Source organism: Lepisosteus platostomus, chromosome 12, assembly GCF_059453375.1.
Source record: "Lepisosteus platostomus isolate fLepPlt1 chromosome 12, fLepPlt1.hap1, whole genome shotgun sequence".
NCBI classification, from domain to species: Eukaryota; Metazoa; Chordata; class Actinopteri; order Semionotiformes; family Lepisosteidae; genus Lepisosteus; species Lepisosteus platostomus.
In genome coordinates this window covers 45347974-45362236 of record NC_142622.1, presented here as the reverse complement: position 1 = coordinate 45362236, position 14263 = coordinate 45347974, and the positions used below count along the sequence as shown (strand labels likewise).

General features: G+C 37.3%; 2 protein-coding genes across 7 annotated transcripts in view; one reads left to right on the top strand and one right to left on the bottom strand.

Moving 5' to 3' along the window:
• The window catches only part of glb1 (galactosidase, beta 1), a 27403-nt gene extending 21223 nt beyond the window's left edge, over positions 1-6180 (top strand). The window contains exons 16-17 of one of the 2 annotated variants that reach the window (XM_088602287.1): positions 1694-1953; positions 5786-6180. In XM_088602287.1, the coding sequence (XP_088458413.1) occupies positions 1694-1945 (252 nt within the window). In that variant the 3' untranslated portion in view covers positions 1946-1953; positions 5786-6180. Of the gene's footprint in view, positions 1-1693; positions 2963-5785 lie in introns of those variants that run through there. The other variant, XM_088602286.1, reaches the window with a different exon arrangement.
• Positions 4490-14263, bottom strand: LOC148651647 (C-C chemokine receptor type 3-like). 5 transcript variants are annotated; one of them, XM_088602291.1, is made up of 4 exons: positions 13053-13162; positions 7874-9663; positions 6672-6724; positions 4490-6276 (listed from the first exon to the last, which is right to left on the bottom strand). In XM_088602291.1, exons 3-4 carry the CDS (start codon positions 6698-6700, stop codon positions 5220-5222), a joined length of 1086 nt encoding a protein of 361 aa, XP_088458417.1. In that variant the 5' UTR covers positions 6701-6724; positions 7874-9663; positions 13053-13162; the 3' UTR covers positions 4490-5219. The 5 variants fall into 5 exon arrangements, with proteins under 5 accessions (XP_088458417.1, XP_088458418.1, XP_088458416.1 ...); XM_088602292.1 differs by having other exon boundaries at positions 8517-9663; XM_088602290.1 differs by having other exon boundaries at positions 9476-9663.

Sequence of the window (14263 nt, the reverse complement as noted above, 5' to 3'; positions counted from 1 at the left end):
TTCGTTTAATGTAGAAAGATTTCATAACAAAAAGCAGTATTCGAGGTCTGTAGTAATGTGCTAATTGACATGACATGGAAGATGAACACATCAGCACCAGTCACATCTTCTGGAAACAATCATTAAAGCAGATCACAATTTACAGCTTGTCCTGTCTACTGTTGCTCTTGAAGATCTTTATGGTTTTGCACAAGCTGAGCGTGCAGTTTACTTTATTCAGTTAACTGCTCACCTCATGAAATGTCTTGGTAAGACAACTTTGTCTTTAGCTCCATGTTTTGTGCAACCATATTAATTTAAATTCCGCATCTCTCACTGGTGTCAGTAAAAATAATTTCTGTTGGATCCAACAGAGGGCAGCAAAACCCATTTTTAAAGCAATGTCTCAAACATTTATAGGCTTTGCTGAATAATAATAATAATTGCTTACACTTATATAGCGCTTTTCTGGACACTCCACTCAAAGCGCTTTACAGGTAATGGGAACTCCCCTCCATCACCACCAGTGTGCAGCCCCACCTGGATGATGCGACGGCAGCCATAGTGCGCCAGAACGCTCACCACACATCAGGTGGGGAGGAGAGCAGAGTAATGAAGCCAATTCATAGATGGGGATTATTAGGAGGCCATGATTGGTAAGGGCCAATGGGGAATTTGGCCAGGACGCTTGTTTCATTGTCTTCATTTTCAAGGGGGAGCAATGAGCACTTGATTATGAATTACTACACTTTATTTAGGTACTGTAGGAGTATGTAAACATGTGTAATGAACCAAACTCAGTTCTCTCAATTTATCTGACTTTAGCCACTTTGTGTTCATGAGAACCAATGAACACGACCCATGTCCCTGAGAAATGTTAGTCAAACTGATTCTTTTCGTTATTGACATACTCTGCATAATGAGAAGCATGTTTTCTGTGGTTGTCTCACACTTCCCACAATTCTTTCACCCAAAAACATGATTCCCTAGACAGAAAGCAAGAGTGCCCACACATATTTACATATTACGTATTTCTGTGTTGATCCATTTTAAAAGTAACTATTTGCAGTGGTGGAGTGCTGTGGGTTTTGGTTTTTTTGCTAGTGATCTGAATTGCATTATCACTGATAAAATTAAATTCTGTATTAGTCCTGTAAATCCCATCAATATATAAACATACAAAAATAAACATATATACATACAGAAAAAAACAAGAAACTTTATGCTTTAAAAAAGGCTAAATGGATTATAATTTTTTAGGCTTCTCCAAGTGCTTTTTTAGTTAGGGATATTATAATAAAATGCCCATATGGGTTCTGTATGGGTATACCAGTATTACAACCTAGTATTCGCATTGCTATCTAGATATATGTTTCCCAGCCTGAATGGAAACTAAAAAGGTTGTAAACCACTTACTTAGACTATTTTATGGAAGTTATCTAATATTAACAACCAATAACTATTTTTACTGAACAGGCCTAACTTTATTTGCTGCTATTAAGATGTACATCTTGATGTTGTTGAGTCTTTGTTTAAATGCAAACATTACCATTTCACTCATTAGTCTTATGTTTTAGAGCATTCACGTGGATTACATAAAACTCATGCTAAAAATGGTGAACTGTGTTTAGATTTCCTCTCTTTTTTTTGTTTCTTATTTTGCGTTGCTTTCTGTTAATTGAAACTTTATTTCATTTGTTTATTTTTTTCAAAGGGACAAGTCTGGATCAATGGATTCAACCTGGGAAGGTACTGGCCAGCCAGAGGCCCTCAGGTGACCCTGTATGTGCCTGCATCCGTCCTGAGTACAGCCTCTCCCAACAACATCACCGTGCTGGAACTGGAGAGCTCCCCGTGTGACTTCGGGCCCTGCACTGTGGACTTTACTGAAGCTCCTGTCTTGAATTCTACAGTTGAATATCCAGCATTGAAGAGAAAGCTGTTCATAAAAGAAGACTTGGCATAGCTGTTAAGGTATATACTGTATGTACTGTACAGTACATGCATTTGCTTCTTTTTTATTTGGCCTTTAGTACTGATTTGATGCACTACCTCAAAAATCATGATGTTCCTGTTTTTTATTTCCCTCACATGTTTGTGTGGGCAGATGGATCCCATGTGTTTGAAGTGGATGGCTCACTTTATGAGGGACATACATTTCTTTATTTTATTTAAAAGGTTTAAAGATATTCAAATGTAGACTTTGGGTATTGTAGGTGTTACTTAAGGAGTAAATGGTGCATTTTCTCTCTTTACAGGTTTATTCACATGGTTACTGATGATTAGAAAATGATTAGAAAATCATTAGAAAATTATTAGAAATAGGAATTTTCTGAATTTTATGATTTTGTTTTTCTTTAACTTTAATGATGCCTCGTAAATTAAATATTATTAGTTTGGTTTTGTTTGAATTGTTGATTTATCAAGGGACCCTTGTTGAATATTTGAGCAATAATTATTATATAAACAACTGGAGTGAGTTTTTCTACTCCAATGTTATTTTGAGAATGCTTGTAAAACAAAAGTGGGTGATATTCCTTCATCTTTGAAAAGAAACCTTTTCTGTTTAATGAGATCTTCCAGCTTCGGTTTCAATTATATAATGATGATTTTGTTTATTCAGAATAGTACATCAGAATCTACAGTAAGGAAGGAGACATATCACTCATAATTCAGGGTATGATCATTTGGATCTCTATAAAGAAGAACAATACAATCTTAAGTCCTAGTCCTGTTTCTCATATTCATGTGAAGACTATGTGATTGGAAATTTGTTATTACGACTTCCCTGAGAAGTATATTCATATAATAACAGTTCCAACTGTTCCAACTTTTTTTCAATAGTCAGTTTTAGTATATATTATTATTTTTGAATTTAAATTAAAATGATTTTCTGTTATACCTGCTCAGGAAATATAAATTGATAATGGATTGTTGGACGTAATGAATTTCTTTTTAGATAATAAAACAATTATTCACTGTTTATGGATCTGTGCGTGTGTGTATCATGACTTAAGTGGATTCTTCCTAATGAGATTTGAATATAGATGTTATACTTTATAAAACTATTCTTCCTGTGAGTAATTCAGTTGACAAAGCAGTTGTGCACCCAAGTATCCTGATTCAGGTTCAGATTTTGAACAATCTGGCCTGTTTAAAGTCCTCCCTTAATTTATCTGGTGGAGCAGTTTCTCAGCAAGACAGAGGCTGTACATCAGTGGTGTATGAAGTGGTTTATTTGAAGTACTTGGATTTTGATTCTAGCAAGCAATTTAGCGTAGTCTAAATCATTTTACATTAGTTCCTAGAATGTAACACGTTGCTAGAAACTTAAAAATGATGTTAGATAACATCAATCGTCAAGGTTCTGATTTAAGATTTTTTTCACACTTTGATCACCGCTTAGTATGTTACTGTTCTTAGGAATACAACAGGGAAAATGATAAGGACCTATTTGGGTGAATGTTGACATGATTGGTGGCTGCAGATACTCATTAGCTTCACATACCTTGTTTAACAGTCAAAACCACATTCAGGGTCAGGGCCGCATTTAAAACGCAGAGAAACATTTACCAGCCTGTTTCCACAGTGCCTTCTTCTGCAGCAGAGGGAAGCTGGTCTCCCTGTCTTTTTCTTAACACCAGTGTTTTTAAAGTACTGCTCAATTTAACATTTTTAATTAAAATGTTTTAAAAAGTGCGGGAGGATCAATGTGTTGTGTGTATCGTGTTTTTGGTGTTATTTATTAGTTGAAAATGGGTGTAAAGGAGCAGGGTACCTTAAAGTGGGAGGTTACAGGGGGTGGAGCCTCCACAATACAACTAGAGGCTGACCGCACCAAGATGGTTCTCTTCTGGGTTCCAGGAAGGAGGGTGCTCTTGGCCCCCTTTCTTATGGGTTTTTGGAGAAATTCAACTTGTTTTACTGTTTTACCCATGCGTGCTGTCTTATAAATAAATTAGGACCTTTTTATGTATCTTGTCTGGTTATGCACCGGTTTAATTTAGCATCCACTCAGAAGTGAGCCCGGGTGAGAAGAGCCAGCTCTGCGACAACAGCTAATGAATAATAAATACCATCTTAAATGACAACTGATTGTTCTTAAAAATCAAGTTCTGTTTCAATAGCTTTCAGAATGTAAGGTAAGTTCTGTTCTTGTAGCATTTGCTGAATGCCTTGTCCCATGATTAAGTACTTCCATTATAATTATAACCATGTCAATACAATCATACTATTTTCACAGCCACCATTACATCCATTTTGATGTCCTTAAATAAACAATGGTTCAGCTAAATGTTTAGTTTGAATTAATCTTTTCTCATCATGGGGAGATCACTTCATCTGGATAAATTTCTCTCACCCCTCTAATGCGAGAGATATTGGAAACTAGATAAGCTTAGTTTTTGTCAAAGATATTGGTATCTCTAGCCTGGATCAAAGCATATAAAATGTCTTATGGATTAGTAAAGACTTGGTTTCAGAATCAAAAGATAGTCATAATTCAAAGACATTTGCTAATTAAACAAATTTATTAAAACTGACAAATTACATCACACTCATTATAATTTAAAAATTGATATGTACAAATATAAACATTGATATACCTGATTGTCACATAATTATCATAGTATAACACTACACATGAAAGACCCAAAAAGGTCTGAAACAGGGGATCGGAGATAGTGAAAACAAGCGTTGGGTATTAAGGCGAGAGCTCTGGTACAGCAATGACACTTTAAGAAGTGTTAATATTTCACAGAAACATGAGACATCCTGGTTTAATAATTCCAAGCATATCTTCAGCAGTGTCATGTCCAGCCATTTCTGGAATCCTGTCTCACTTGGACAAGGACATGACTCACGGCATGTGGGACATAGAGCTCAATCTGTGCTCAGAGTCAGAGGAAATGCTTTTACTGATCAAGCTGCTCCTGTCGTAAAAGTATTCAGTTTACTTTGAAACTATTGTAACCTCCAGTACATTGATGTTGATTATGGGGTCTGTGTACATATGTTCCATCATAAAATACAATACCAACAAGGGATAAAAAAAATAAAGTTAACTGATCTAGCAGATGAGTGCAAATTCACAAATCTGCCCTAAATTAATTATTTAAACAAGAACGATTAAAAAAAACAAACTAATGTTAAGAGCAAATACACAACCTGGGTGAACATAGAGCGATTATCTTTGTCAAAATGATAAACAATACAAAACATGTATAGAAATATATAGATATTCAAATTCCAGTAGACTGTTCAGCTATACTTGTTGATAGTGAATATTGTGAGTATACCGAACCTGTGGCTGAATTCAGATGGGTTTTAAGTATTCTGCAGTTTACACAAGGTAAGCTGGTTATCAGTCTTGAGATGTGTTTTTTAAATTTTTGCCCAACGAAAACATATATGAAGGGGTTCAAACAGCTATGCAAATAGGCAATAGCTTCAGTAATCTGGAGACTTAAATGAATACTTTTACTAGTTTCACAAAAGCTGTATACTTCAAGAATCTCTAAACCCCTAAAAAAACATGCAATATTATAGGGTGTCCAGCATACAAAAAACACCATGACTACCATAAAAACAAGTCTAATGGCATGCTTCTTGGGTGACTTGGAGGTGAGTAGTCTTCTGACAATCATTGAGTAGCAGAATACCATGATACCTAATGGAAGCACCAGACCCAGAATGTTCATTTTAAACACACGGAATGCCATGAAGAACTCACTGTTGTCATCAACATACAGAGGATTACAAATTGATTTGTTTCCGTCAATTGTAACTTTATTCTTTATGATCTCAGGAAATGAAGACAGAAACCCAGCTATCCAGATGCCCACACTTGCAATCCTTCCGTGTGTTGCTGTTCTGGCCTTCAGTGCATACACTGCATGGACTATCGCTAAGTATCTGTCTACACTCATCAGTGTAATGAAAAAGATCCCACTGTAGAAGCCAATGTTGTAAGAACCCAGGATTATTCTGCACATGGGATCACCAAACACCCACTGGTCTCGGGCATAATGAGCCAGGAATGGAAGGGAGAAAACAAACAGCAAGTCAGCGATGGCCAAGTTAAGAAGACAGACATCAGTCATGCTTTTCAACTTTACATGCAGAAGCAGAACCCAAAGAACAAGAGCGTTTCCTATTACCCCAACTACAAACAACACAGAATAAACTGCTGGAAGGAAGGCAGCTCCATGTGTTTCATATTTACATGACAAGAAGTTATCGTAGTCTATTTCTGTGTAATTGTATTCGTCTTCACTGGTCTTCATCTGCACAGGAGTGCTGTAAAATATAACAGAGTTAGATAAATCTAACTATCTTAGAATAAATTAGTTCTCTTTTGAGATTCTGCTAAGAACTTGGTTGAATTTAGCATAAAAATATTCCTTAAATTTTGTCATTTAATTTCATATATGTAGGGGTATATGGAGAAAAATATGGAATATGCATATAATAGTTTGTTCTTAAGAAAGATCACACAGGGGATGGAGGTTAGACAGAAGAGAAGCCATTCAGCCCATTTTTCCTGTTAGTAACCAATTGATCCAATGATCTCATCCAGCCATTTTTTAAAAGAGGCCAGAGTACTGAGCAGCATGTTCCATACTCCCACACAATTTGGATACAGAAGTGCCTCCTGTTTCAGCAGTCATGTTAACAAAAGGTTTTCTACTTACCTGTATATTTCTGGTGTGAGTGTGGTCATATTTTCACAACTGCCGTCAAAAACCTAGAATTCCAAGACACATGCGAGTTCATATTGAAATAATTTCATTTTAATCTTTCTCCTGTGCCATTTTGGGTTGATAAGTAGTTAAAGGCTTACATTTTGAAAACTGATATAGCCTTAGACATCTTATTATATCTAAAGTTCCCCCAAGTATTGCCCTACAATAGACTTTATAAAGCATTTGTATATTACCTATAGCAGTGTTTGGGGGACAAAGGCATGTAGCTCTAATTTAACCCAGAGTTGTTTTGTTTTGGTAAATACAAAACTCCTTGTTTTACACTGACACATTGTAATGAGCTTCAGCTGCTAACAATATCAGACACCGATATCAGCCCTGATTCTGCCATGGTGTCAGCTGATTTATAAATGAAACTGCTAAACACCTTGTCTTTTTGTCCACAATCCTCTTTACTGGCCATCACCGCTATTCACACCAGCCACTCTGCTTTGAACGATAGCTGCTACATCACTTATCAGTGCATGTCCAGAAGCACGTGTATACCAGATGCCACGATTGTAATCCCTCCCTCTTAAGGGCGCTCCGCCTTTTTTTTTTTCACATTTTAGTTGATTTTCCACACCTGCTCCCTGTTCCAGCCCACCTTTAAAAGCCAGACACTCACTCTGGTTCGGGCTCTGCCATGGAACAGGGAAGCCTGCCTACCACCGAGCCGCCCTACGTCCGCAGTTCGAGGGCTCCTATCGGCATCCCAAACCAGCCGAGTCTGGGACCTGGAGCGTCTGGTCCCGTTACCCGTTTTTAATCCCCGTCCTTGCACCGGATCCCGTTCCGGCTTTTAACTGTTTTGTTTCGTCTCCTCCTGCATTTCCTGGTTTTTGGAGTTTTGGACTTCACCCCGGTTTTTCCCCTGGATTCCCTTTGGACAGTTTGCCTGGACCACACCCCCCCCCCCCCCCCGAGCATCTTCATCACACCCCCCCCGTTCGTCTACCAGTCCAGTTCCTTGTCTCCTCCCCGTGTCTGTTCACTCCCTTCCATTTTGTGCTGTCTGCATTATGTCCTGAAAGACGCTTTCAAGAGTACCCTGTGGTAAAAGAGCCCAACAATCTCATCAAAAACAAGTGCTGCATAACTTTCCCTGCCAATATACTGTACATATTATACTGTGAAACAGGAAGACTTACCTATTGCTTCAGAAAATGTCAGAGCAGTGAAAATCAAAGATCTCTCCAATCCCATAATACCTCTTTTTTCTTCTCCCAATGATTATGTTGTCTTTCTATCTACTTCCTTTCACTGGAATTCAAAGAGTACTACACCGGCAAGACATCAGAAGTCATATTTATCCTGCAACTTGGCTCACACACTCTTCCAAGCTTCCCAAGTTTGCCAAATTTCTTTATAAACCTTTCAATAAATATACCGATTACTGCTTTTCCACTCCTGCCCAGGAATTTGTGACCCAGGTTTACATAAGTGAGCTTTTCACTTCTGCATAAGCGGTCTCATATTTTCTTTCATTTGTTCATTATACTCAACCTCTTTGCCTCATATGTTATACATAATTCTGAAACATATTATACAGTATTTCTTAATAAAAATAAGAGGTTATTCCATTGTGGATCACTTGAGTAAAGAAAACAAGAAATAAAGAAGTTAAACATGCAATATAGCAAGCAAATATTATTTCTTAAAATATAATAGAGGAGAAATTTAAGCAAGGCAAGCTTTGTACTGCCTGGCAGGACATTAATACAAAGTCCGCAATGAATACCAATTAGGATTGTAAATTCATCCTAGTGCATGGAAATAGTGGACAGACCCTACCTGAAAGGTATATTTTCTCCACTTACTCCAGGAAAACACCGCAAATATCTATCAGCTTGTATGGCTGCGAGCAACAGTACGTCAAAAAGATATATAGAGATCAACAAAGCATCAGATCCAGATGAAATGAGAGGCAGATTGCCAGAGGCATACAGTATTCATTCTTCATTCATTCATGATGTTATGTTACAAAATTAAATCTGCAACTTCTGCAAGATTTGTTTCTGTGCTCAAGACAGCCAGGGTCTCATAAGCCACTCTTGTGTGGGTTTGGTATCCTGTGTCTGATTTAGCTGCATGAAGTGGGAATGGGGACTTGGGCTGATTGCCAAGACTGACCACAGTAAAACTGTGTGAGCTGTCTGATTTTGTACTGTATATAGCAACAATATGTTTTTGTTTGGAAATTTTGCTCCTCATCAAAAATAGTTGTGTGACTTTCTGAGAAAAGTCTAACAGCACTAAAGTACTGTGCTGAAGAACTGGGTGGACAGTTTCCAGTTCTCTTAAGACCCTGGCACTGTTCCTGCTGCTTGGAAGCACTCTGCAGTTCTATCCGTTTCTAAGAGGAATTGACCTAAAGCTCTCAGTGACCTCAGGTCTTTAAATCGTACTTATGTAGTGATGAAGCCTCCTGAAAAAAACAGTCAGATCACATATTTTGCCTCCAACAGATTCAGATCCTGATCTCTTCTACTTCACCTACCATCCTAGCAGGGGAGTTGCCTCACTAGAGATTTTTCTTACTACATTTACAGAGGGAAAATTCTTCAGCTAGACTTCTCTTTGCTGATTCCCCCCCCCCCCCCCATCAGCCTTTTAACACAATACAGGCTCACATTTTGGTTGAAAACTTTATCACACGTTTCAAATTAGATAATCAACTTATCATGTGGATCATTAGTTTTCTGACTAATTGAACACAAACTGTACTTATTATTAATGGGCTGGTTTCTGACCTTGTTTGTACTTCTACTGGTTCACCACAAGGCTGCATTCTTTCTCCTCTCCATCTTCTGACTGTCAGCGCAACTATCAAAATCGTTATATCATCAAGTTTGCTGATGACATTCCTCTCAGGGCCTGGGCAAACACATGGACCCATTCTGGATGAATTAGTCAACTGATGTAATACTGTACTTCATACCTACAGAAGAATGTGTCAAAAACAAAATAAATTATTTATTATTTTGAAAAAACTAAGCAATATCATTCTAATTCTGTTGGAATGGTTCACACTAACAAATATCTGGGCACTGTGTTTGACGATAAGTTCAACAAGAACTCAGATGTCATTATGAATAAATCCCAGCAGTGCTTACAGTATATGGTCAGAGACTTTTCTTTTATCTGCTGGTTCACTTCAGTCAGTCAAAAAGACAAAAAAAAAAATCCACCTGCAGAATGTTGTAAACTGTAAACCTCGGTTCTAAAATTGTTGGCAAGCCTTCCAGACTCCTGCCATTTTTTTCACTGACCACAGTACAAGACAAAAGAAAATCTAGCCTTGTTCCAGAGGCCATAAGCCTTGCAAACAATGAGTACAAAGAGGTTTAATTGCTATGATCTCTATGGGATATAGCTTTTTCTACAAATGTGCACATATTTGAATACCTTAAATATTAAATTTATTTAAATATTGTGCATACGGTCATTTTTATCAGCCATGTACATCTTGTTTTCTTAGTAATATTTTGTCACATGTTGTATGCCACACTTCTTGTTGCTTAAATTGTACCGTTGGGGGATGAATTAAGTATTTTGAACTGAATTGAACATTTCTGCCTATTTCTTTCCTTACCTAAAGAAGTCACCTTAGTTGAAAAAAAGCGTTTTTCATCTTTTTAGCCGTAGTCACTCTATGCATAAGTAATCAAACTAAAACAAAAGGATATCCTCTTTACAGGGGAAAAGAGGAAGAAATGGCAGGCAGCTATCAGGCAACAATCTGTGGTTTTTACGATTTGAATATCTTTGATTATCTGTGGTCAGAGTTACACTGTAGTAACTGTTAACCAACACAAGACACTATAATTTAACCAGTTTCATGTTAAAACATTACACTTTATGTTGTCAGAACATCATTTATCACCTTCTGACACCCTTCACTGTAATGAAATCATCGAACTGCATTATACAACAGAAGACATCTCACAACACAACATCCATCCTTTCATTATTAAAAATCTGCTTATTCATATCAAGGATCACAGGAACACAGAGCCTGTTCTATGGGTTTGCCTCCTGCAGGGAGTAAGGTCAATTAAAGAGGACCCACAAAGCCACATAAATTAGAGATGGACATCAACTAATGTAGCTAACATGCTTTTGAAAGGGGAGAGAAAACTGGAACACCCGTCAAAAAAAAAAACACATAATCAAAGGTAGAACATGCTAACCCCACTAGGTGCTATGGTCTAAAATCATAAACCAAAATCATTCTGGACTGAGAAGCAGCAGGACTGACCACGACACCACTGTGCCACCCAAAAGAAAAGGTTTTCAGTCTTCGATATTACTGACTTTGTAATGATAGACACTCTATCTTTATCAATAAAATGGTCCATACACCAGCAGGTCTTATCTTGTAATTCACACATATACTGTACATATTATTTTGTCAGTACTATAAATGTTACTAGTTATTCTCAGTTAACTAATTATGGTATCAACAACACATTTGTATGTTATAATATACAGCAGGAGGTCAAAGCAAATGCACAGATAGGGACTGTTAGCTTTGCATCTGCAAAAATAACACATTGATCATGTTTATCTACCAAAACCAGAACAGGACCGAATGTATCTACTAAAGTGTATTCTATGTACAGTCTTTAATTTTGGCAAGTGAAATGTGAGTGGATGTTGTTCACCTCACTATACAGGCATGCAGTAGTTTGTTATATAAATCTGTATTATTTATGATAGATGATCACGAGCACGAACGTCAAAATAAACTATGGCGTTTTACTAGAGTAAAATACAAATCCCCCTCTTGATTGCATGCAACAGTATGATACCCAGCTACTACAATTACTACTACTAATAATGGGAGAAATTTTCATTGCTAATTGACAAATTAGCAGAGGATTGATCCATTTAATATCACAATCACCATATATATAGGAATAGTTCAACTATTGCACTTCTTTAAATGTGCGATTATGCAGGGAACTCGTACACTTGTACAATTGTGCGAATTGTAGTTTGTTGTCGATTCTGTTCCGTTCAGTGCTACTGCAATAATGACAAAACAATATATTGTGTGTACCCGAGAAACCACATGAAAGCCTTCAGATTAGCGCTCAAGTCGACATCCATCCAACCTTTTTCTAAGCCACGTTATCAAGTATAGGGTTGTGGTGGAGCAAGTGCATAACCTAACAAGCAACTGGTGGAAGGAGGGACATGCCCTGGATTAGATGCCATTCCTTCACAGGGCAAACGGATACAGACATGCACACAATCGCATCAGGGTCAATTTTCCTAGAAGCTAATAAACCCACCAGTATGTCTTTGGACTGTGAAAGGAAACCAGAGGAACAAGGGAAGAGCATACAGACTCCACACAGGCACTGTAGCTTCCCTGGTTCAGAATTAAACTCAGAAACTATGAATCATCTATGAATGATTGCAGATAAACTTTCATAACATGTGAATTAAGCTCAAACAGTACTGTAAAGCCTGCATAGAACAGTTAGCTCTTTCAAAAAGATAATGTAAAAATAACTACTTTGTTTTATAAGGAAGATTGAATATCCAGGCTGAGAAATCTTCCTTATCAGTCCTGAAACCTCTGAAAGAGGAAGAGCAAAATGAAGCATGGGTTCTCTTCTGCTCACTGAACAGAATAGCACCACCCTTTTTTTGATCAGTGTCAAAATGTTCTTTTTTTGCATTTAACATATACATTTGTGCATCAGACATTTTAAACTATTTCATACTGTATATTTCAGTTTTGAGAGAATAGGTTGACATTCCTTTGAAGCAATGTGACGCCGTTATTCATGGAATGCAGCTGAAGTTTAATAGTATGTTTTATTTTTTTTTGGTTTTGTAAATTTAATAGTCAATATTCCTTTGAAAACTTACTAAAGTTACTAACTTACTAAACCCCTCTTAACTTCATGAGGACAGTAGTTCAATTTTGATGTATTCAAGCATTTGAATCAAGCACACACATTTTTTAAAGACCTAGCAGAATTAGTCCTAGAAAAGAGTCTATCAGCTTTTCTGTTTCTCTCCATGAATAAGTAGAATCATATCTGCAGCCTATGAAAAAAAAAAAAAAAAGATGAAAAATGCACTACTTTATGGAAGATAACAATACTGATTTTATTTACCATCATCAACAAATAACAAAGCAGAGTACTTATTTAAAGACTGCTGATTTTATGAGATAACAGCGAGGGGTTCAGGATGTCTGTGCTTTCTTAGATTAAGCTCTCATCAGAGTACTTAAGCAGCTACTGTAGTTACATGGCCGAAAATAAGGTTTACAAAATATTCAAGTATAATTCAAACATGTTAACTCACCTTAAATATGATTAGAATGCCCTGCAGGAAATTCAGATCCGAAGCCTTTAAGAAGCTGTCATAATGGACTTCCTGTTTTCGCTGAAGTGATATTTTAAAGGTAACCAGTGGTATTGTAGCCCAAGGACAGGGTACAAGATTTGAAGTTCAAAGCATATGCGAATGACAGGAAATCACACAGTAATGGATTGGCAATGTTTATTTTTAGGTATCAGTTATGTACTGTAGCATGAGTTAGTTCTTAATGAGTTATGTACTAGCATTGACACATCACAAACTTCAAATATATACATTTGAATATTTTTTTGTACTCATCACCTTCACTGGGTAATAAATGGTTAATTTATGCTGCATGATCATGCATCATAAGACATTTATGACCGAGAATTCACCATTAACTTGTTTTTAATTTTTACTATTGGTAATAATAAAGATGACACCTTTATCCAAGGTGACATACAATTTATTAAATATAACAATAGTGCAACACGTTAAAAACTGAACTTGAGCCATGTACTAGGTGTCAGATTTGTGAATTTTTGAAAGAAGGCAAAAGTGAGATACCTGAGGATGTTCAACAATGAGATGGTTCACCTCCTGGGGGAGTTCCTTATTGCTGATCAGATGGTGAGATGAGAGAGAGAAGGTGAATACCATTTCCTCTATTCCACTGAGAGAGCTGGAACAGACAAATTCTGAAGATCTTCTGAATTCTCCATTTCTCTTCTTCCTCATAAAAGAACTCTTTCCTCTCATTGCCTGGGACCCCTGGGACTCTCCCAATCATGGACAGTCTTCTTTTTCCCAGGAAGAATCCTGTCCCATTCCTACTCCAGGACCCCTGGCACATTCCATCAGGCTCACCCTTCCACAGCCAGTCTTCCATTTGCTAGGAGATACATATTCCTAGTCTCTTCCGAGACTGACTGCCACCCACTTTCCAACTACAAACATAAAGTGACTGGTGCTACTCCTGAGGAATGCCCTAATTAAGCACAGGGCCAATCAGCTGATCCCTTTCCTGCCTGTGGAATTCCATTCAGTGGAATTCAGTCCAATCAGTCAATCGAGGCAGGTGTGTCCAATTTACTGCAGTGAAGGAAGATGCTTTAACTAAGCCTCAGCTTGCTCTATCACAATCTGTCTGCTTCTCTAAAACCCCTAATCACTCCTCTGATGTTACGGTCTTTACATCTTCTTATTCCAAATTT